This window comes from Macrobrachium nipponense, chromosome 11 (assembly GCF_015104395.2).
Source record: "Macrobrachium nipponense isolate FS-2020 chromosome 11, ASM1510439v2, whole genome shotgun sequence".
NCBI lineage: Eukaryota > Metazoa > Arthropoda > Malacostraca > Decapoda > Palaemonidae > Macrobrachium > Macrobrachium nipponense.
The window spans coordinates 32,570,507-32,596,300 of NC_061087.1; the positions used below are offsets into that span (position 1 = coordinate 32,570,507).

Genomic DNA, 25,794 nt, shown 5'->3' on the forward strand with positions numbered 1-25,794 from the left:
TTTTTTTTTCGCGCTGTCATATACATATTCCAATATTTATATATGCTAAAGATATTTGTTTTCATTTCTGATGGTTGCATACTAAACTTCAGGCAATGACAAAAAAAGGAGCCAAAAATTCACTCTTAATCTTGAAAATTAAGCGTTCTTTGATTTTTTGTAAAAAAAACGTTTTTTTCCGCTTTTAGCGCTCCACTTCGCGAACGCCACCAGCATACGGGAGACACTTTCGGAAATACCGGCTTGGCGTTTAAGGGTTAACAGCTCTTCTAGGGCTGGCCCGAAGGATTATATATTTTTACATGGCTAGGAACCAGTTGGTCACCTAGCAACGGGACCTACAACATATTGCAGGATCTAAACCACATTATATTGAGAGAAATAATTTGTATCACCTTAAATAAATTCCTCTGATTCCTCATTGGCTGAGCCAGGAATCGAACTTTGGACCACCAGATTGGTAGCCGAGCGTGAAAACCACTAAATAACTGGAACTCGTCCCGTTATGGGGCTATAAATTGCCGATTTTACGGCGCTAGACAAGCTCCATATAACTGGATCACCGATAACCAAGTCCACCAATTACCAGGGACTGCCTGTAATGACATGGTCAACTGTTTGCATGAATTATTGCCCCCCTCTAAGTTAACCCAGTTTGCCAATACAAGCTCCTGATGCTAATGCAATCAAGAAGATCACTTATTGTAGCTTGTGAGTTGTGGCTATATCGGGTCCGCTGAACTGAGGGGCTGATGGAAGTCTAAGTATCTTGTTCAGGGACCAAGTAATTGGAACCTTTTGAGAGAGGGTATTTGTGGTGCAAAAGACTGCAGAAGGAAGGTAACAACTTCTTTACTAGAGCCAATCCTGAATCTATAAAGCAATGGTTCCATTAATGCTGCCTTTTATGCCATGATTGTTGTAATCGAAAAGCATTTGTCTTAAAAATGAATAAGAAAATGTAAGGGTTTCCCTAGAAATTCTGACTGGGATTTCAGTATGGATATACGTAATCTAACCATATCTTTTATAGACTGGTATTTTTGCACTATGTACCTAGCAATGCTAGGCAATCTGGGGCTTTAAGTAAGCTATTCCTTTGAAGGTTAGGAGTTTGCGCAACACCTTCGAAATCTGGGACAATAGAAGAAAAAAGATATACTATAGTCCTCCATTTGTTCCATACTATAGTCCTCCATTTGTTCCAGTCTTGTAGGAGGGCATCTCTTGCTGTTGCCTGACTGGCAGTTTGTGATGAGACAATTCCTCAGAGCAGCTGACCACCTCCCTGCCACCTGAAGATCCTCCCAACCTGTCAACAAGGCATGTGTGTATTGCCACTCGTACAGACTAAAGTCAGGGTGACCTGTATCGCCAATGATTCTTTCCGGGATCAAGACCGAAGTATCTCCCCAACTTTTGAATCTTTTGATGAGGTCGGTCTCACATCTTTGAAAGGGGGCTCCAACTTAATCTGGTTGGCTACTGCCTGTTTTGAGTTTTTATCTCTTTAACCCTTACTGGATAGGTAAATATATCAATATGCAGCTCCCCAGGCAGATAACTTTGAGGTCAGCAAAAAAAAAAAAAAAAAAAAAAAAAAAAAAAAAAAACAAAAAAAAAAAAAAAAAAAAAAAAAAAAAAAAAAAAAAAAAACAATGGAAAGAATAATACATGCAAATGCACATAGTTTAAAAGAAAAAAATTCTAAAAAATTTTACCTATCTTCCACGAGATTGAAAATGACTATTTAAAACCCCTTATGGGGCCTCTTTTGAAGACAATCGTAAATTCAACCAACTTATATGTTTTTTCTAGTAAATAATTTTATTTCATTTTGTAAAATTATAATTACAGCTACACAATATCAAACCAGAATAAGAAATAAAATCGCTAACAAATTCGTTAGCATATTTGTTGAAAACTATTTACATAAATTTACGAGAACGAAGATTCAGTAACTTTATTTTTATTTTTCAAGTTTTTTCTAATATTTCTTTGCAAAATTACATTTACAACCGACATACTATCGCAAGAGACAAGAGCAAAAACCAACAGCAACCCCTTGGTATACTTACGAGCAAATTTACAAAAAGACGTCCATGTGAGACAGAAAAACCCTACTACATTCCCCTTAATGTCAAAAAGCAGTACTGAAGTCCTGAGACGCCCCAGATTCGTGATTTTAGCCAGGTGTAAAAAGTTGCTCTTACTGAATTTATGGGCTCTATAAAAGTATTGACACCTCTTCCGCCCGATTCTTTCTGTTTATCTATGGATCAAACCGTCCACCACCCCAAACCTGTTATTATCACTCCCAAGGATCAATCCGTCCCTTAAGGGTTAAGGATATAGGCTACATCAGAGCTCCACTATGTAGCTTTACCAATAGGCTACCACATCAATGTCAGCCCCTAGTCATAAAAACTATTATTTTATTAAGCCAGGATACTGTTTATATCTAATCCTAAGCAACTTACTTAGAGACCAACAATAGGATGTCTCCTCAGGGTTCTCTCTTACCTAGCATAGACATAGCTTAATCCAGATTATTCTAGATCATTCATAATGTAAAGACGGTAATAAAAAACAAACTTACTCATATGAGCTTTATGATGTGAAACTGTTTATAGATTAGGCATTCACCCCCGATATGTACAGGTCCATTGTCTAATCGTGATTAATTAATTTACCTTTAAGGGTATGGGGTTAACCAGGTGTAATTTGTAGCCTTCAAGACATGCTAATACCTCATAGCCTATTTGGTGTATTGTTTTTGGTCTATTATATAAAACAGTAACTTACTAATGTGAACCTTAATACTAGTTAGGCTATCACATAGTATAGGTTACTGTCTAATCTTGATTAACTAATTCACCTTCAAGGGTATGGGATTAACCAGGTGTAATTTGTAGCCTTCAAGTTTGTCTACTACCTCATAGCACATTTAGTTTACTCTTTTTGGTCTACTATATATAAAAACAGTAACTTACTCATGTGAAACTTTATAGTTAGGCTATCACCTAATCAATCCAGATTATCTAATTCCCTTTTAAGGGTATGTACTTGATAGCCTAGAGTTACTAAGGCTATGCCTAAGTATACAGGCTATATACAGTAAACCCCCGTATTCATGGGAGATGCGTCCCAGAACCACCCGTGAATACTTAGAACCCCTCTCAAAATGCTTATAACTGCCTATCTTGATAGTTCAAACACAAGAAAACCCCTCTAAAAATGCTTATAACTGAATATTATAACAGTTGTATCACAAAAAAGTGCATTTAGTAACAAAAATTATATGAAAATACAGTAATTTGTGAATATTTCTCAATGACAAATACTGTGAATATGTGAATTCCTCGCGAATAATGGGCAGATGTGGTCCAAAGAGAAATCCACGAATAGGTGAGTCCACAAATCTCGAGAACATGAATACGGGGGGTCGAATGTAAAAGAAAATGTTTCTAACCTTTTCTCTAATTCTAAGGTCTTTGGGTGTAAACTTAGGTTACTGCCTGTGCCCATAACCTAACAAGATATGTCTTTAAATCTTAACTTAATTCAGGGGCTACACAATATACACTACAGTCTACCTAACTTATTCTCATTGAATCAATGTTGCATACCCTCTAGATTGTAGGCTACTGCCTAGTAGCCTATTGCAGACATTATTTTTTGAAAAAATTATCCATATGTATCTATTATAAAAATTGTGGGAACATTTCTTTGGGATCAAGGTCTAAAAGAATGATAAAATCTTCAAAACAGTTCGCCAATTTACAAATACTATCAGAAATTGTGAGAAGCGCTGACTGTGCTCACAAAAAAAGCTGGTTTCACACACGATTAAATTATTGATCCACGGCTTAAACTAAAAACTTTTATCTGGAACTTAAAACTATGCACTTAGCTTTCAACTTAGGCGTTTTCATGATCCTCACTAATGAATTCACAACAACGAAGATTTTTAATTAAAGAGTGCGGGTTTCAGAACACTTTACATTACTGAACAGAAATGTAATAGTGGCTTGGTCCGTTTCTGGTCATATGTAAACAATACAACAGCGCATATGCACATAGCCACTTCTTTTTGCAGGTTTTTAATGTGGGTAAACTGGGTTTAGCATTCATTAAGGATAAAAGAGTGCCCCCTTACCCCGGGTCCATTTATACTCTATCACGTGTTATAATGTTTATCATTACATTATAATACCCAGCTACAAGACCAGCTAAGAGAATTCTTTGATATTAGTCTGATCTTCATGGAGCTCTGGTTAGACCATGGAAAAGTAACTCGAGGTCAAGACAGTGACTACTCTATAAAATAATCCAATTAAAAATGAAAATATTCAATCCTGAAAAAGAAAATTTATAAAAGTCCATTTAAAAATCAATTTTTCTCTTTGGGGGGGAGAGAAAATTTTACATAAATTGTCAACCTCATTTGAATAAAAATGTATGTACAATGCAAAAGTTATCTTATAAAACACTGTAGTCAAAAAGAATTAAATTCTCTTGTATATGTTGTGCATCATGCTAAGGTGTGTATTATTCAGTTTTGTCCACTAACAGTACCTAATTTTGGTTAATGTACGGGAGTTATGTAAATTACTACTTACAAGTAAGTTACACTATGGCTATGAAGCAAATGTATTGGCTTGATATATTCATTCAAAAACTTGCAATCATTTCCCATTAGTACTATAGCAATCATATATATAACATCTCACATTATTGTATAACTATAGTTTACCACACCATATTACTGCTCACATTATGGCACATATGTTTTGCCACACTATATTGCTACTACCCACACTGGATTTGTACAGTTTCCTATATACAATTACAATGGTCATTGGATATTCTAAATTTAATTTTACTTTTCATAATCAGTTAATATACCAAATACGTATCATACACTGTTTGTAGTTTGTGAACTATGCAACCACAGTTCAATGGGAAAATTATCAAGAAAATCAGGAAGGAAAACTATATTGACTCCTGCCTTAGAATATCCTAGAAGGAAGTAAGAGGCAGTATGAATGGATTAGTTATTATTCTTTTATTTACAACTTATGCTGAAAGTAAATACTTGTGCTATAATTTTATCTTGCCTTGGCTCAGTGGCAAGAGGGAACAACTAAAGTTTCACTGACAATACAAAATGAAGTTCACACTCGTAACCTTTTTTGGGGGGGAACAAAGCCATCTGGAAATCAGGAGCAATTCTTGAAAAGTTACAATACTTTATGGGTTGGGTGGCCTGGGCACAAGCAAAACACGGGCAAGTTTTTGTGTTTTATGGTAAAATCTAAAATTGCATAACTAGGAATTGACAAAATGTGAAATGTTCATCATTTCAGATTTGCAACATTATGAAGTACATACACTTTCTCAAAGGGTGATGGCTTACTAGTCACTGCTATCAAGTTAATTAAAGGGTGTAAAAATATAACTTAAAATACTGAAAGAATTAATTAGGATACTGCACATACAAATATTTTAAAGTAATCAAAGGGTGATGGCTTACTAGTCACTGCTATCAAGTTAATTAAAGGTGTAAAAAATATAACTTAAAATACTGAAAGAATTAATTAGGATACTGCACATACCAAAATATTTAATTAAAGTAATCATAAGCAGCTTAAGATTTCTTACCAGTAATAGTCACAGGCACATCATATCCATACAGGAAAAATTTTCAAAAACAACACTGGATGCATAAAAATGCTGCTGATTGAAGTCAAACTGCATATTAAGAATCATGATCAAAATTATGTACAATGATAGCCACTCTAAATAAAGATGATCAGGTGAAATGTACCACCAAAATCCAGTCACAGCTAATTAAATCACTCGGTCTACCACCGCTATGATAATAATATAAATTATTTAATTTGTATGATCACATTAACCTATGAGCTACTGACAACTTATAACCAATCCAGTCAGACACTTGGAGGAACTGCATTGTTTGTTAAAATCTAGCAAACTACTTTTACTACAGGTGGAACCTCCCCTCCCCCCCCCCCCCAAAAAAAAACAGATAAATTCCATTTTTACCTGCTTAAAGCTATTTCTGTTGGTCTGATGACAGACAGATATATTGTTTCCCCTTGAAAACCAAGTGGACAAAACACAAAATTTTAATAACCTCTCTAGAATGGACCAGTTGGGAATGCATTTCCTTCCTTCCTGATGAAGGCACTATTTGACAGGATGCCTCTGGCTACGAGGCTAATAAATTTTAATGGACCACCTACCTACAGATCACAAAAAAAAATAATTGAATCCAAAGGAAAGGAAAGGCATGAGGAGTGTTCTTTGTCAATCATCCTACAAAGCACTCCCCATCAAAATCCTACATAAGTTCTCTCAACTTCATTTTGACAAGCTTTTTTCGAGAACTTATACATCTGTACATAATCCGAAAATTCTTATTCAAGGACTTTCAAGGAAGGTAGCACGCAGTATTTAAAGACTTATTAATAAATCTTGTTTGTTTTTGGTTGTATGGTGTTTTTATGTTGCATGGAACCAGTGGTTATTCAGCAACGGGACCAACGGCTGTACGTGACTTCCGAACCACATCGGAGTGAACTTCATTTTTCACCCAGAAATACACATCTCTAATCCCTCAGTGGAATGACCGAGAATCAAACTCGCTGCCAATGAGGTGGCAGGCCAAGACCATACTGACCACGCCACTGAAGCACTGGACTTGTACTAATCAGTGGGCCATTTACAAGTTTGTGCCTTGGTTGGACTATCTTTCCACTTTAATTTTTTTAGTATTACATACTGGTTACTTATTATTTACAAAAAGAGGCATTTTCATTTTCCCCAAAAAATGGTTAGGTAACTATTAGAATTCTCACTGGAGATTTATCATAAAGACAAACATTTTTTGAATTCAAAAGACTGTAAAGCTACATCTCAGAAATTCTCAAAAACTCCCACTTAAAATTCCTTATAAACCTTTCAAAAGTGGTGCTAAAAGCTTTTTAAATCGTGTTTTCCCTACAGTTTGGAGTAACAATGTTTTCAAAAAGCATCCCTTTGCCTAACGAATTTATAATAAGCACAGGTCCGGGGAGTTTTTTGCTCCATTTGTTATCTATAGTTGGGTAAACTATGAGATCCAGTCATGGCACTCAAGCTGTATTTAAAGCCAACAAGAAACAGCGACTAAGCTAAGCCTTACTATTCATCTCAATAATCAGCAACAGAAATGGACATTAACATGCAACAAAACCCATATGCAGGAAGTACTTAACAAGGCCCATGAGTTGGCCCCAGGTGAGAAATTTGTTTTAGCAAACCTCCTAGTTAGTGAAATTAGAATCTCAGCCTGGTCTGGTTTCTGAAGTCATATGTCTGGCACTTGAGATGTGGCATCATGTTGCTGGTGATGACACTCAATTTCAACCAAATTCTATCTTGGATATTTTGATAACTATACAATATGTTGTTACATTTTTATCAAGTGTACGATCTAGTGGCTGTATACTTCATCTCATTTTATTATGCCTTTAGGCATGTTTATTAGTCAGCTCCATGTCTTACTTTAAAAGATAATGTGAGAGTATATGGTTTTTTTGCTTTTTCCCTATATACAGGATAGCAGACCTTGTGGATTATGTGAAATAACATTAAGACTCTAATAGATCTTGATTAAGATATAATACAAGTAATCAGTCAAACAGAGCCAAAAGTCAAATGCTCCCCATTTAAAAAGAAATCTGATGTCAGCAATGACTAACAGGTTTGTTTTTCAATTACAGTGCATCAAAAAATCTTTCAGACATTCTCCTTTGCTATATACAAGTCCTTATTTTTTTAATGGACAACTCTACCAAAAATTGATATCTAGAAGTAACTTATTGCTGGGGTGAGCCAGGACAGAAAGCTTCAGCTAATGCCAGATCCCACTTCAATAATCTTATTTGAAATTCAAACCATGCAGACAGGCAATAAGACACCAGTAAAGACTAATAGATTTGTATCTACTCGACTCTGTTTAAAGATTTTTTAAATACAAACAGAATAAAAAAAGTACAGTATCACTACTAGTTTTTATCAGTTTAAGAGGGTAATAACACTTACAGTATGAAATCATAAGTAAGTATACAGTAATAAATGAAACATCTTATGAACTATATTTTTGTACTCTACTAGTAGTGCTAAAACATTGGAGGAAACATAAAAACTACAGGAAATTCTAGGATAACATTAAGAAGACACTACCTAAAATGTCTTTCAAATATAGATGTAAACCATACATACAAAGTAAACTTTCTAAAATGTTGTAATTCCAAATCTAATGATAAAACCTGACAAATATAAAATCTAATGAAGAGATGATGTTAAAAATGGATGGGCTAAGGCTTCTACGGCAGTGATACGGGTTTCAGGATCAGGATCAAGGAGTCGGTAAAGAAGATGATAAACTGAGGGTGGATAAAATATTTCCTTTTGTTTTCCATGAGATGATTCCGGAACAAAACTGGTATTCCATATGTGAGACGAAGGTTCAGATACTTGTCCTGTACTGCTCGAAACTGAATAATTTGTACTAGGTGAAAGGCAATGCTCACCTTCTGACATTTTCAACATTACTGCCAACTGCCCTTCATCTCCCTTAAAAAGTCCATGTGGATCTTTGTTGCTGAGCTTTAAAATCATGGGACAAGAAAGAACTTGCGTGGCCAGAAAGTAACCAAGAGCTCTCAAAATTTATAAGACAAACACAGACAATACTTTGCTTACAACCACTGCAAACTTCTTTTTCACCAGTATCTGAAGGTCTTACACCCCCTCTATACAAGGTATTATTACGCAGCAACTCACATATTTTCACAAGATCCAAAGGTTTTCTTTCTTCACTGCATGTAAAAAGCTTACCTGCAAATGATACATGAGATCATACAATTGTATATTCCTTATACGTACAGCAAATCTTTACACTAAATAGTAACACAGAAAAGAGAAAGTTGTTAGCTATTGAAATTGTTTCCTCAAGATATGCAGAACCAAGCTTTGAAGTCAACAGTAATTAGGGTAATTTTTCTGATGAACTCTATGAACTAATAATTTTTACAGTGTTACTATAACCTGTTCAGCAACACTATTTGTTGATATTATCTAGGAAGATGGTCAGGAAGTCTACAAAGGAAAATTAATGTTATGCCTATAAATTGCATTTGTAGGAATAATCTTTTTAAAAAATCTAACAATCTAGCTAAAATAACAGCATGTGGGCCATGCAAAAGAAGTATTCCTGTCTGTATAAAAACATTTCCTCTTCTTATAAAAAGCCTCTATTTAGCTGATACGCTAAAAGAATGTAGAGGGAAACTCACCAAATTTTGATGCAGCTTTTCGTATAGTATAAGAACCAAGAAGTGTTGATATTTCAGCTAAAGTTGACAGATCATCGGCTGCCTTGAAAAAAGGGTATCGTCCACTCAACAGGCACAAAAGAATAACACCAACAGACCACATGTCTACAGCTGAGGAAAACAAAATACAATTATATACATTTGGCTGGGAGACTAGTTACTGCCTAAACTCTTGTTTTCAGATGTCCTTCCCATAAAGAAATCAATAGTTATTAATGTTTATAATACTAATGAAGGACTTCCTATAGTAGATGTATTTTTAAATGAAATTCTATGACAAAAGAATGATTTAAAAGTAGATTACATAACTTTTGATATATGTCCATAATTTTGTAGGCTTTCAAATGTTCATCTTGAAGGGCATGACTCACAATAAACTGGTAGCTTTTGGTTATCAAACAGCTCCATATCGCTCTTACTATATGATACCAATAACAATTAACATGCATAGTTTAGATAAGATTTCCTCTGTATTATGACCAGAGTATTTTACATACTGCAAATACTGTAGGAGTCTATTTAAGAAAAGTTTTGATTTGTTCTTATTCATGGAAATTTGAATACTGCATTGTGCCAAAATATGGTTTGCATATCTACATACATATTGCTTTCATGGAAGTGTCAAAATTGACATGTATTACATGACTATTTGATCATGCTTGGATTAGTATATGCTTTCTACTTTACATTTTAACTTTATGTCAAAGTCAAAAGTTGGAAACCTTTACAATTCAATAATTTATAAATGTTACCTGTTCCTTGGTCTGGATGGCGCAACAGAACTTCAGGGGCACGAAACCCAGGTGTTCCAGCTCTTGGGGCATGCTGATTGCTCCTACCCAAGCATACTGTACAGACTCTTGCAGTGCCATAGCAATGGCAAGAAACTGGCAGGAGAACACTTCCAGACTTGGTATGGACCTACATTAAAAGAAATGTAAACAATTTACAGTATGCTAACTCACACTGGATGATGTCCAACTGAATTTGATAATAGTACCTCAAATTTTTCCACTTGCAATTTTTCCTTTACTACTACATCTAATAGTTTTGTTTAAAAAAAAATTACTAAGATGAACCTTTTTTAAATTTTCGTATCTAGAAGCTTTAAAACTGTACAAATGAAACTACAACTTAGTAAATGTCTTCATGAGAGGATGGCAAAATTAGCATTAGTGATCATCCTCTTGAAAAAATTATCCTTACTGATTTCCATTTTGAGTAAATAATTTCCTGTAAATATTATTGCAATTACTTAATCCTCTGTGAAATGCTGAGATCATATATCAATGCACCAACCTGGTTTCCAGCATAAGTACCCTCTTGGCTAAGAAACTTTCAAAGCTACTGAGCAGCTTTCTGTAATAGTATAACAAATAACAAGAGTTCCTCTTAAATCAAACAGTTTTGAGTACCATTCATTTAGCACTTATTCCCAAAAATTTCCAAAATATAAAACAAGCAAATTGTAATTAAGCTCCTGATCTCTAATACTGAAGTTCCTTTAAGTCCCTCAATTTTTATTGACAACAGCAATATTTATTTTATCTTTTAAGAATTTAATATAAATCTTTAGTAATCCTTGTTGCCATCAGCTTGGAAAAATACAAAAGAAGAAGACAGGCAGCCCCCGGTTATCAGTGGAGGTTCCGGTCCTGGGGTTGTGCTGATAAGTGTAAACCGCCTTTAACCGAGACTCTGCGATTATGGTGCTTACGGTGATGATAACCAGTTATCACCACCATGAGCACCCTTATGGTGCATCATAAGCGACCTTATGGCACCGATAACTGGAACTTGGCCTGTTATGGCTCCATACAATGCGGATTTTATGGCAATAGACAAGTGCCATAAAACCAGATTGTCGATAACCAGGGACTGCCTATATGTACAAAAAAGGTTCTTCCTTGTCTCCATTAAGCCAAGAAGCCAAGATAATAGAGAAGAGAGCTTCAGGTTTCTCTGCCAAGGATGTAGTCACCCCGTAGTCCCTCTGAGGAGAACGAAGAATTACCCAATGAGCCTCTTGACTAAACCTAGGGAGCAGTAACCATCAACATCCATCTTTAGTGGAGAGACTTTAAGTTCCTACTTAAAAGAGTTGGGCTTCTGTTAGGTATTCAGATTAACTGAATTATGTCTACTTGGTTTTCTAGTCTACCTTTTTTACTCTCTGTTCTAAAGTTCTATATTTTACTCAAACTTACCGAACATTTTACTTGGAGAGTTTGCTGACTAAAGCAAATCTGTTTCAAAGTTCATATTTTGAAAGCTTGACATTTTTTCTCCAGCTAAAGTTCAGTATATCTTAGTTTAACCAGACTACTGCTCTGATTAACAGCTCTCCTAGGGCTGGCCCAAAGGGTTAGACATTTTTACGTGACTAAGAACTAATTGGTTACCTAGCGATGGGGCCTACAGATTATTGTGGGCTCTGAACCACATTATATCAAGAAATTGATTTATAATCACCAGAAACAAATTCCTCTGATTCCACATTGGCAGAGTGGGGAATCAAACTCAGGACTACTGAATCGGTAGGCAAGCAGATAAACCACTCCTCCAATAAGGAACATTTTTTCCCCACACTTTTGCATATGTGAACAATGGCTCTTTGTCAGCCTTTGCTTTACTTCAGAAAGAATTCTTGCCTTTGTTCTTTATGCTAAGACTTCCCTCTCAATACATTCCTCTTACAAATTTCATCAAAAGTGACATGTTTTCCACCACTGCCACAGTGAAACCTTCAACTGCATTTACCATGAGATTCTGCCCAAAATTGTCACATCTTGACATAACATAGTCAAATGACTATACATCTAACAACAGGAAAAATACAAGACTTCATTATCTATTTTTATCAGACTATTACAACTATACAATGCACTCCAGTCAGTCTTTACTTCATTTTTGGTCTCATCAAAGTTTCTGGTAGATTTAAGTATGTATGTGTCAAATTAAAAGTTTTTACTAAAGCAAAAACAAACTACACAAACGCACAATAGTTCCTTGTTTAATTAAAAGCCCAGAAAGTCATAGCTTTATTAGACAGAAAATTCAAAATTCCCTTACCTAGTAAAATCTTTAAAATATATAAATAATTTTCTACGACCTGATGGTATCTTAGCAAAACGATTTGAATTTAATGTAAAGTTTGAGTTGAGTTTTCAAAAATGAAAAAAACATTACCTCTTGCAAGACTCTGTTCCCTCTCACAAAATTTGATCTCTCTTGGTTAATGCTAGCAGAGTCAATGATACCTGAAACTCTTGGACTGCATGCTGGAACTTTCTGTAACCTTTGTGGAATGCCATGGTTAGCACAAGAAGAATCTCCACTGGTCGTCGACCCCAACTTAGAACTTCCAGCTCTCATGCTTGCTGTTCTGGTAGTGGCTGAGCAAATAAAAAGTACAGTACTTCAATATATAAAACAACCTCTTCACAATAATTCCTCCTGTTAAAAAATATCTTATGCATATGAAAACACTGTACACACTCTTACCAACAAATATAAATAGAATAGGCCTTCCAAATACACAGTAAAACGTGAAAGTAAAAAAAGTGATGTCTCATGTATATAAACCACTTTTAGACAGCCTAAAATTTAAGATATTCAGGCATAAAATATTTTCTCAAACAAACCCATCAATCATAGATCCCTCATTCATTGTCCAAAGTCCCCAGACTTATATATTGCAGATGGAAGCGTATGAGTGCCAAGCACCTATTTCTCAGTATACTGTTCCCATTCTTTCATATATATGTACAATCATATAACCATATACACAATCTACATGAGAGGTAAAGTAAGAGTCTCACCTTTGCAAAGACCCAGTTGGCACTTGGGGACAGAATAATTCAGAATAATTCTGGAACCAAAATTTCAAGGTAATTTTGTGGAGCACAGCAAATAGAAAGTTTGTACTCTTGACACCCCTCAAAAAAGAGATGAGGATCAACTAACCATTCAAGTGAGATGTAGATATGAGAAATAGACAAATATATTATGAACAGAATGAAAAATAGAAAAAATACATCTTCTGTCACTACCTGCACTAATAAAAATACTTTCAATATCCTTGAAGGCTAGAAAAGTTTAGAGGCTCTCAATCTCTTATTTGTCCTGCTTCTTCTTCTGAAGTACCTGAATATGCACGAGGGATGACCTACCTCTGCCACCAGGATATACATAGTGCTTTTGGGGATGCATTCCCTATGCTGACACATGAACAAAAAGTATGTTTGGGACTCTCATCTTTGATATGTTTGGTTATCTTGAAGCAGTGTTGGATGGCTCTCATAAGACTAAGAAATAGGTCAAATACATCACTGGATGCCAAGGCTAGAATTACAAATGAAGCGGTGGAATGGTCTTATGTGCCTGCCATGTGGGGTCTTAGTGACAAATTCAGGAGTGAAAGACAAGCATATAACTGCAAAAAGTTCTTGCTGTTCACATACTATGCACATCTTAAAATGCAAAAGCTTGCAGAAAAATTCTTTTCAGTAGGATGCAGCACAGAAGCTGATCACCCTAAGCACTCAAATGCACAAAAAGGTTAAAAATTTGGTTTCAGAAAGTCACATGAATTTCATACAAAGTGAGACTATAAACAGCACTACATTTCATCGATCTTAATGAAATCTTAGAAACTACTAATTATTTGCTTTGGAAAATATGCTCAAAAAATTCTAAAATATTTACATCACTAACCATTAAGAGCTGTAACTTCTTGCAAATGCTTTGCTAAGCCCTCTAGTGGCAAGGAGCTTGCTGCTGATGACATGGACTTCCGAGGTGATCTTCTCAGGCCTCGTAATGTTTCTTGTCTCATCTGCATAACCTGAGCCTTGAGACCTATAAAATATAAAAATTAATAATACAGTCAACTCTGCTTACATGATAATTCAATAGGCAATATTCTGCCTTTGTGGAATTCAGTAATTAACAAATATCAGTTGAAAATACTATTAAATCATGCCATAAACATTTCTTTTTGTTCATCTGCATAAAAACAAACTAATTAGTGAAGGAGAAAGAGATAAAAAATTATCTTCAATACTATTTGCAAATCAGTCATCGCTTTTAATTAAATTTTTTCAATAATAGTGTAATACTAATAGTAATGAAACAATATTTATTTACCTTCCCAAGATTTTGTAATGCTAAGGATTAAAAAATAATTTGGAAAATGTAAGACACACGCATGTTATTAAATATTAAAATGTAAATAATACACACAAATGTTTAATGCTTATAATTTCCTCTAATAAGCTAATAAATACCTATCTATTAACAATGTGCCAAGTTTAAGTAAATCAGTGAATAAGCGAATATAAACAGTCAAACCCTCGTACTCGTGTTCTCGAGTTCCACAGACTCACCTACTATTTGCAGATTTTTCTTTGGACCATATCTACCCACTACTCGCTGAAATTCCCCTATTCGCAGTCTATTTTTCATTGAGAAATATTCACCAACTACTGTATTTTCATATAATTTTCATGACTAAATGCACTATTTGTGATGAAACTATTACAGTGATCCCCCCGTATTTACGGGGGATGCTTACCAGAACCCCCCTGGTAGCTAGAACCCGTGAATAGTTGGAACCCCTATAAAAATGCTTAAAACAGCCTATTTTATTAGTTAACACTCAAGAAAAACCGACTAAAAATGGTTATACATGGTTTTTTTTAATAGTTTTATCACAAAATGTGTATTTTATGATAAAACTGACAAAAAAAACCATGAATTTGAGGATATTTTTCATGGAAAAGTACTGCAAATACGCAACCTTCCCACAAATAATGTGAGTATAAGTTCCAGAGAAATCTGTGAATGTGCGAGTCCGGGAATGCCATGAACGTGAATACAGGGGTCCACTGTATAATATTTAGTTATAAGCATTTTGAGTATTTTTCTTGTGTTTGAACTATCAAATCGACAGTTATAAGCATCTTCAGAGGGGTTCTAAGTATTAGCAGATTTTAGCTATTTAGCGAAGGGGTCCAGGACGCATCCTCCGCGAATGCAGAGGGTTTGCTGTATACCTATTTATAAACATAAATGTCTTATAGATAATTTATGGAGTAAAAACGTACATCATGTTTTAACTAAACAATATATGATTTAAATTATAAGGGAAGGAGCAGATCAACAGTTTATTTTACAGATAGCAATACAAACCTACAGAAATGAAAGGGACAAAGTCAACAAATATTGTACTATATGCTAATCCTCATACTATATGCTATGCACATATGAGGATTAGGACTTATAACACATTTACTAGGGGTGTGTTGCTACTGTAAAGCATCCTATGCTATTGATTACATTAACAGCATGGCTGCTCACTCACCTGTATCCTGAAGTAAAGGTACCCTTTGCTTTAGGTGATAAGGCTGCCATATCCTCAATCTCCATTCTACCTCATCCTAGATCCCCCCCCCCCCCCCCCCCCCCCCCCCCCCCCCCCCCCCCCCCCCCCCCCCCACCCCCCCCCCCCCCCCCCCCCCATTCCATCCACATCCAGAATTCTTCTGGATTTTTTTATCTATCACATCTGTAGATGTTGATGAAGAAGCTTATAAGCCCCAGTTTAAGACATACCTGGTGTACCCTTTATAAGCACATCTTCAACACTTCATATCTGAAATCTCAATGCCTTCCTGTCTTCATCTCAGGCCAAGCCAAATGGATTTCATTTCACCTTTAAGAAAAAGGTGCTCACTGTTGCTAAATGAAGTCATCCCTTTGAACACTGAAAAAGAAGTGAACAGTGCTGAACCCTGAGTACAACCTCATCAGGATTCACAACAGTCCCAGTCAAAAAGACCAGAGACAGCAATAATCAGGGTTATGACAACAAGACCAGTGATATCAATAATCAGGGTTATGACCGAAGCAGCTATAGTAATCAGGGTTATGACCGAAGCAGCTACAGTAATCAGGGTTATGACCAAAGCAGCTCTAGTAATCAGAGTTTTGACCAAAGCAACTATATATAGTATTTAGAGATATGACCCATAGCTTTATGAGTGGACAGGCTAGTGCCCATACATTAGATATGACAACAGTGCAACTGTGTTAGCAAACAGCCTACTGAGCACACTGGGCTAATGCAAAAGAACAGAGCCATGTGGCTGTTAAGAGGCAAAAAAAGTTGAGGACCATGACCATAACATTATAAAGCATATCTATGATCAAAGGATAAATTCATGGCAGGACCAGAGCTGTATTGATGTCAATAGCTTTGACCAGGGCAGCACATGTGCAGAGAGCCACAACTAGAGACCTGATCAATATCAAGACCAGAGCCATGCTGATACAAGTAATACCTGACGCCATGCAAGCAAAGAACTATGCCAATGCTCGGGAGTCATGATTAAAGCTAAGCAAGCAAAGCGCCACAACCAGAGGATAATACCATGGTCAGACCACAACAGTGAAAATGGCAGTAGCCAAAATCAGACCCATGATAAGAAGACCAAGCCTCCAACTAACCAGCTGTGAACCAACTGGGTTCACACAATGGTCCAAAGATTAACTTAATTTCTCCCACACTTTTGTCTTTGTTCATGGTGGCTTCAGCTTCAAATGGGGACAAGAAGACATTGGAGTCATGTAAGAAGGGTATAAGAATGTTTGTTTTCCTTTGAAATCAGAGGTGTCTTCTAACCCAAACAGACAACCGTCAACTCTCCCAGTGTCAAATCTCAGGAAGGCAGATACTTTAGCCATGAAGGCCAGGTTCTGCTGCTAACATTTAGAGGAAGTTCATACTGCTAACAAGAATGATGACAAAGTCACAGTCATTCCCACATAAGTAGGCGCTGAGGCCCCTTTCAGCAAGATACTCAAAAGGGTCTGTGAAGTTTTCAACCTGGGACAACAACATAAGTTATACAAAATGGTGTCAGTTAAAAAAGCTAAAGATAGATCCAATCAAGACAGGGACTCACTTCCCATTGCCAACACCTTGTTAGACACCAAAGCTGACGTCAACAGGATGACAGAATTCTCCAGTCTTCAGGCACCAATTGTTGTGGAGGGACTCTTGAGCATCACTAACTACTTCACTGCCATTACTTGCCACGCTGAACTGGGTTTGTCTACTGGTGTGTAGGCATAAGTCAAAATGAAAAGGTTGTAACTTGCAAAGACTACTAATTAGGGAATTTCTCTGCCAGTTATCACTGACAATGAACTGTGCACATAAATAAAAAATTTAATTATTTTGAAGAAAATTATCCTTTATCTAACCTCTTTCACCATCCTTAAGGCTTCCAGATTTACTGATGATTTCTGTACTTCTTGTGTGCTTACTCGGGGAATCCTGTAAAAAACAGTTTCTGTAAACAATTTCATGCAATAATTTACCATTAAGATTCTACAAACACTTATCAGCTTTAACAATAACAATAATCTTGCAAAAGCATTCTTTTCAAACTACTTTAATGCACTGAAATTGTTTTCTGCATGTGGAAATATACGTAAACCTCAATTCTGAAACTTAAACCTCAGTGCTGAAACACTAACTACGTATTGAAATTTATACAAATTTAGAACTAATAATATTATAATAATAATAATAACAAAGACATAGATGAGACAGGATACAAATACATGGGAATAATAGAAGAGGATATAAAACACCAAGAGAAGAAGGACACAATCAGGAAAGAGTATACATAGAGAGTTAAGACAATACTCAAGTCAAAACTCTACGACAGAAATATGAAGAAAGCCATAAACACATGGGCAGCACCAGTAATCAGGTACAGTGGAAGAGTAGTGGAGTGGACGAAGGCTGAACTTTGCAGTATAGATTACAAAACTAGGAAACAGGACAATACACAAAGCACTACAGCAAATACAGACAGACTATGTACGTATACATAACACAAAAGGGAGGAGGGAGAGGGCTATTAAGCATGAATATAGGTAAATTTCTCGAAATCAATTGCTCGACAGTAAATTCCTCGAAAACAATTGTTTGAAAAATAATTTCTCGAACTATCAGTTTCTCGAAAGGCATATTTCTCGAAACCCAATATCTATTTTTGAAATGATCATTAGCATGCAAACAATCATTACCAGGTCTGTTAATAGACGGAATGTTAAATGCCATAGTATATTTCTTTTCGAGTTTAAACCTTATGATTGTATTTTTTCCTATTTTAGTTTTTCTGGAAGTATCAAACCATCAAGATGGAATTAACATAAGTGGATATCAAGGACAAGGCTGTAAACAAAAAAATATATGGGAAATGCGAGATGTGCAAGCAACTTAAAATGTTCAGCTCGTGCTATCACTATCGATGGTAATATCCAAAAACAAAGTGGAGATCACAACCACTCAGGAGACGGTGCTAAAATTGGATTGGGCGGCCATATAGAAATAACCGTAGACATGTTCCTTTCTTTAAACATGAATTATGGAATTGCCAAATACAAACAAGGCAGTCAAGGGGTGGCACAATAGTTTTGAACGCCAATTAAGTGCTTGCCATCCATCTATTTGGAAATTTATAGATGGACTAAAACGAGAACAAAGTCTCAGAGCTGCGAATTGAGCAATATGTTGGAGGTGTTAGTACAGCAGTTAGCAGGAAAAAAAAGTACCGTGACTGTGCAATGAGACTACAGAACATTGTAACGAAGTGTGATGAAAAATGCAATGTAGAAGAATAATTAAGAAATATTGCATATAATATTTCATTTTGATTGGATAAATTTTGGCAATAATACACTTTTCATTCTTAACTTCTTTAACTTTTTAACTTATGAAAACTAAAAAATTTTATTAGCAAAAATATTTTTTCAACATAATAAAATGAACAATGATAATGAAAACGTGCCTGTCATTTTTTAAGTAAAAATTTTTTAATAAAAAATTTTGTAATCTTTATTGTACTTAAACTACAATTTGCTCAATAACCGTCATTTACTTTTTTAACCTTTTACTTATGTAAACGAAAAATATTTATTTACAAAATTATTTACAAAAGTATTTTTCTCGAAAGGAATATTATTCAAAAGCCGATACCTATTCTTTAAATGGTCATTCTCTACAATATTGGCTTTCGAGGAATTGATAGTTTTGAAAATAATTTTTTTGAGTAATTGCTTTCGAGGAGTTTACTGTCGAGCAAATGATTTCGAGAAATTTACCGCACACCATTACGCATAGATTAGTGGGTCAACATCAAAAGCAAAGCACTGAGGCAATATCTGAAAACTAGTGAAGATAGTGGCTAAGGGAGTGCATGGCAAGAAGGACTGATAAAAGTAAATAAAGACCCTGACATATAAAGAGACAAGTAAATGATAAACAGAACAGAGGAACGGCATAACAAACCAATGTACGGACAGTGCATGAGACAGATTAAAGAACTGGCCGGTGATGAAAGATGGCAATGGCTACAAAGGGTAGAGCTCAAGAAGGAAGCAGAATGAATACTAACAGCAGCACAAGATCAGGCCCTAAGAACTAGACATGTCCAAAGAACAACAGATGGAAATAACATCTCACTTTTATAGAGTTAGTGAAATATGAAAAACGAGACCATAAACCACACGGCAAGCGAATGTCCAGCACTTGCACAGAACCAGTGCAAAAAGAGGCACTATGGTATCAGAACAGATAGGATGATATATGCCAATAGACCAGACATGATGTTGATTGACAAAATCAAGAAGAAAGTATCACTCATTGATGTCACAATACCATGGAACACCAGAATAAATGAGAAAGAAAGAGAAAAAATAAATAAGTATCAAGACCTGAAAATAGAAACAAGAAGGATATGGGATATACCAGTGGAAATTGCACCCATAATCACAGGAATACTCACTAGGCAAGATCCAAAGATCCCTGAAAATGGAACTGGAATAACTAAATGCTGATATGGCTCCAGGACTCATGCACAAGTGTATGCTACTAGAAACAGTACACATAGTGAGAAAAGTGATGGACTCATAAGGAGGCAGGATGCAACCCAGAACCCAACCCATAAACACCACCCAGTCGAGTAGGGTGACTATGATGAGCTAAAAAAATATATATGTATAAAAATAATAACAACAATAATAATCAGACTGTATGAGCTCTGGATTATTCATAATCAACATTTTACATTTTAATCCAAATGATAAGGAAACATGAAAAAAGTAACATCCCAAAGAGATGATTACTGTTTAAATGAAATTTCTAAGAGCACTTAGAACTGTTTAATTTTTAATAAAACTTGTATCATAACTGTAAGTACCAAAGCTGCTACTGCTGTGAAACGTAACTGCCATGTGAAACAAATAATACAATGGTTTTCAGTATCTCAATAATTAATTTAAGGATATCTGTTTGACAAAATTAAGCAGCTGACAATCCCATACCGTTTATAAAGTATTCAGTTTAGTCACGAATTCAGCACCCTGGACAATGATTACATAACAATAGAAGATGAAGCAGTCAGGTAGCATGTAATTATGAAATGAAAAAATGTAATTTCTTTATCCAGAATAGAAGAATTGAAGGTTAAAATAGGTTTGCTAATTTATGCATGTAAAAGCATGTTCATTTATGGCCAAATATCAACAGCAGATAAGATTTGGTGTTTTTAATTATTTACTCTAGAATGAATACTTATTTCAATTAGTCATCAAGGGCAAAAATATATCTTAGCTTAGATTTTAATTGCATGCAAAATGAATATTATACCTGAGCTGCAACTGAACCAGAACTCCCTTTTCTCGGAGTGATTAAATTTTCTTTCTTTGGTGAAACACTTAGTGAACAAGACTTTCTTGGAGATCTTCGCAGTGCCTGGAAATACAAAATCATCAAAACAATGTACAAAATCTATTAAGAAAATGTTTGAAAATCATACAAACTCTTTACTTATAACTGTCCACATTCATTTCCTTCAATGCCTCAAACACTTGTCTTTGTTTTGTCTTAAACAAAAGAGAAACAGTAGTGCTACTCACAAGACTATAAACCCCTGGGTGCTTAATTGTTAATGGCCCTACTTTTTATGTAGTCTGGGCCTCAAGTTGAAAGAAATGGGTGAGGATGAAAGATGGGAACTGTTTTATAAGCACAGGCAAATCTTATTGCTTTTAAAAATTTTTTTAGTTCTTTTGCAATCAGTTCGAATCGCAATTTCTGTAGGAAGGATTGAAATACAGGTGGCCCGCGGTTAACGGCGCAATCACTCAACGGCGAATCGGTTTTACAGCGGTCGTCAAAAATATTCATTAAAAAAATAAGGCATTTTAAAGGTATCTTTACGGCACAAATTTCAGTTAACAGCGCCGCTAGCGCCGTTGTCTAACGAGTTCATACATTTGTAGAAATGCCGTTCAGACCATAAAGGTTATGCAAATTATATTAACAAATTTTATGGAGAGTTATTACGTAGGTATTAGGGTAAAATATATGCCTCTGACGCTGTTCTATTCCGAAAATATCGAGTTACATAAGTGCAAATTTAGCTATGGATGTGTTGATTTATAAATGTTCATGCTTTTGTTTAAAATGTGTATGAAAATGTATTACGTGAAAGGTATTTTTATTTCTGTACAGAAATATGATACAAAGGCAGCTTTTGAAACTGCCCTTCACGTTATCAAATACGATGTTATTTCATGTTCTTTCTTGTAAGCCGCCGCCTGCCGCTCTTCCGAAAATATTCGATTTAAAAAAAGTGTAAATTAGCGATCGATGTGTCGATTTTATTAATGTTTATGCTTTTATGTTTAAAATGTGTATGAAAATGTATTACGAATAGGGTATTTTTATTTCTGTGCAGAAATATAAAAAGGCAGCTTTTGAAACTCCCCTTCAAGTAATCGACTACGATGTTTTTTTCAAGTTCGTTCTTGTATGCCGCGCTCTGCCGCTCTTCCGAAAATATCGAGTTAAAGAGAGTGCAAATTTAGCGATCGATGTGTCGATTTTTCAAATGTTTATGCTTTTATGTTTAAAATGTGTATGAAAATATATTACGTAAAGGTATTTTCATTTTTGTACAGAAATAAGATACAAATTAAGGCAGCCTTTGTAACTACGCTCCACGTTGTCAGGGGATGGTTTTTCATGTTCGTTCTTGTCCGCCAGTTCCGAAAAATGCATTGTGTTATTTTATTAATTATGCAACTTTTCCATAAATCCTTTAAAAAGTTATACATTATTTCACTGTATCCAAGAATATTGTATATATTCTCATATTATTGTATTTTAAAATACTACGGCAAACTTAAGCCCGTATTTCGCGGAGCGGCCAATGTTGTGGTTTGAAATCAGCTGATGAATACGAGTTTGTTTCACCATAACGCAATTCTGAGCGAATGCTCTTGCTTCTAGTTAGCATAAACGAATATCTATATATTTGACTTATATGAGACAGAGTTATTTTTCCTTATACAGCGTGTTTTTAGCTGGAAATATTTATTGAATATGTCTCGTTGTGAATGTGAACTACTATTTTTTTCGTTAACAGATTACGTTGGCGGCATGTTTATTGCATAAAAAATTACGTGATTCCGTTCGCAATAATCCTTTATATCATCGTAATACGAACTTTACCTTATTTATCTTATATCGGCGTGAAACCAACAGTAACATGTGTTCTTTCAAGCACATTAGTTTTGATTAAAATTATTTTATCCCAATTTTATCTACAGTTGTGTGTGATGGCAGACGTTTACTGCAGTTTTATCCTTGTTGCCGATGTACGATAATAGTCATTAGCAGCTTGAACAGTTTTCTCAGCTTCAGTTATAACTAGGTTTAAATTTAACGGTATATTTCCCGATTGATCTTTAATCTATGTTGATCTCTGATCTATAGCGAATAAAGTTATTACATTAAGATATCTTAGTTCTATTCTATACACAACGCCATTTATAACAAATACGGTAATGTTGCACTGTAGTACGATGATCGAAATACAAGCCAAACAGATGTTATCCAGTTCGGTTGTACTTAGAAAAAAAAAAAAAAAAGTAGTTTCTCGTTCGGTTGTTCATGGCTGTACACGTTCACGCAATGAGTATAACGTTAAAACCATACTTTCATCATTCTCTTTTGCTGTTATTGAACTTATGTAACTAGAAGATGGATAAAGTTAGGCCATTGTAATTTGATCTCTCATAAAATCGAACTGTCGTAAGACTAATGATCGTAACCTGAACACTACAGCTACCTGTACACTGTATAAACTTTATTATATCTTTACATACTCTAGACACCCACATGTACTGTACAGTAAATTCTATAGTACTATACTGCATAAATATAATTTTAATTATTGCGCCATTGTGGGATTACGGCACCTTTGACTGGTCTAGAGTTTCGAAAGAAGGTGTGCGGCGGCCGTAGGCTTTAAAATCGCTCAGCGTTGAAAATCGCTTGGCGTCAGTGGCCAGGAACGGAACCCCTGCCGCTAACCGAGGGCCGCCTGTACTAAATTCCCCAGAAATCGCTGACTGGGATCTGTAGAATCAACAGAGAGCTCCTGGGGATGAGATTAGCAATTGAAGCCAAGACTGCAAAATACAGTTCCATTCACTGGAAAAAAAAAAACAGTACAATCACAGAAACAAATAACCTGGCATTTGAAGGAGCAAAACTAGTAGCAGAACTCATAGGGATACAAACACCAACACCACCATCACAACCAACCCAACAGAAAACAAAGCAGCGCCCACCTTGGAAAAGGCACCTGGAAAAACAAATCATGGTGATGAGATCCGACTTGAGTAAACTGAAAGAGTCGCAGAAAAGAGGTTAAGAAGCAAGAAAACAAGGGAGGAAACTGAGAACTCACTTAGACATAACAGGGCTAGCGGCGCTGTTGACCGAAAATTGTGCCGTAAAAATACCTTAAAATGCCTTATTTTTTTAATTAATATTTTTTATGATAGCCGTAACACTGATTCGCCGCTAAGCGATTGCGCCGTTAACCGCGGGCCGCCTGTACATGGTACTATTCAAACTAGAACCATTAATATACCTACTTCTCTAGGTGTATTAAGGTGAGGGATGGACAGGGGGGGGTAAGAGCTCAAAGTTGGCATGGAGGGGCCACAAGAACTTGCATTGGATTGAAGGGGGCCACCACCAGAAAAAGGTTGAGAAACAGTGGTGTAGGGTATGCTACCCTATAGTAGATATGGTACTGATTACCCTAGTGTAGGCTAGGCTATATTCAAGATACGATTCTTTCAACATACGATGGGTTTTTCGGAACCTAACCCCATCGTAAGTAGGAGAATATGTACAGAAATAGGATAGTAATTTAAGATATATTTTGAAGTAGGATGTTATTTAAGGTATACACTTGGTATTTGAACTTTCAAGATAGGCAGTTATAATTATTTTTAGAGGAGTTCTAAGTATTTCATGGGTTTTAACTATTTGCAGGGGGTCTGGTCTGCATCCCCCGCAAATATGGGGAGTCCACTGTACACATTATAATACTATTTACAGTACTCGGGCTGTAGCACTAAGAATAAACACTGCTTTCAAAGGTCCTTTTTGCATCACAATTAGGTCAAATTACCTTATCTATAAGAGGAGGCTTCATTTCCTAGGTCCAAGTACTTGAAACTGCAAGTTGAACAGAAGGTGGTGAAAAACACATATAGTAAGCAAGTCCTGACCCAGCTCAGCAGCTTCAAAACTGGGAGAAGATCCAGTGGAATCTGAAAGCTAGCATAAAAGGCCCACTCTACAAACACAGCTGCAATCACAAAACACTGCTCAAGTTGAAAGCAGAGTTATTGACACTAAAGAGTTCGGTTTTTTCTTCGACTGTTCATCATTTCCCAAACAAAGCTCTACTTTCATGATAATGCACCCTACCAAGATCACTGACTTCTAATTTGTTTTAACGGGAGCCAAGGTAAAAAGTAAACTAAGAAAACCGGATTCACCTTCAGCAAAAGAAAGCAAAAATGGAACAACGCAAGCCATGCATTGCTTAAACAACTGAAGGAGAATCAGCCAAATCACAGTTGAAATGAGACTTAGTTGAAACCTCTTTGAAATGAGACTTCGTTGAAACCTCTTTGAAATGAGACTTAGTTGAAACCTCCTAAGTTCTAAACACAGGACCATGTAACATCAGCACATCACAGCATGCCAATACTATTAAGTAATGGCGATAGGGAAGGAAGAGGATTCTTGCATGACATCACCATGTAACCCTTCGACAGTCGAAGCCACCTGCATGAGTGAATATGGTAAATGAGATGGGCCGGGGAAAGGCAGGTTACTGGTTAGGACGTCATCACATACCCGTAAATACGTATATATCCAAGAGGAGAATACTGAGATGCAGCTGTTACCAGGCTAACTCACACTAAATCAGTAAGT

At 35.8% G+C, this 25,794-nt stretch overlaps 1 protein-coding gene across 2 annotated transcripts in view; it reads right to left on the reverse strand.

The window, feature by feature from the left end:
- Nucleotides 1-6,619: 6,619 nt before the first annotated feature.
- LOC135204611 (cell division cycle 7-related protein kinase-like) overlaps nucleotides 6,620-25,794 on the reverse strand; it is a 138,099-nt gene continuing 118,924 nt past the window's right edge. For both annotated transcript variants that reach the window (XM_064234789.1, XM_064234854.1), the window contains exons 8-14: nucleotides 21,133-21,237; nucleotides 17,676-17,748; nucleotides 14,124-14,267; nucleotides 12,597-12,802; nucleotides 10,160-10,328; nucleotides 9,369-9,518; nucleotides 6,620-8,910 (exon numbers count right to left, since the gene is read on the reverse strand). In XM_064234789.1, the coding sequence (XP_064090859.1) occupies nucleotides 8,648-8,910; nucleotides 9,369-9,518; nucleotides 10,160-10,328; nucleotides 12,597-12,802; nucleotides 14,124-14,267; nucleotides 17,676-17,748; nucleotides 21,133-21,237 (1,110 nt within the window). In that variant the 3' untranslated portion in view covers nucleotides 6,620-8,647. The remainder of the gene's footprint in view (nucleotides 8,911-9,368; nucleotides 9,519-10,159; nucleotides 10,329-12,596; nucleotides 12,803-14,123; nucleotides 14,268-17,675; nucleotides 17,749-21,132; nucleotides 21,238-25,794) is intronic.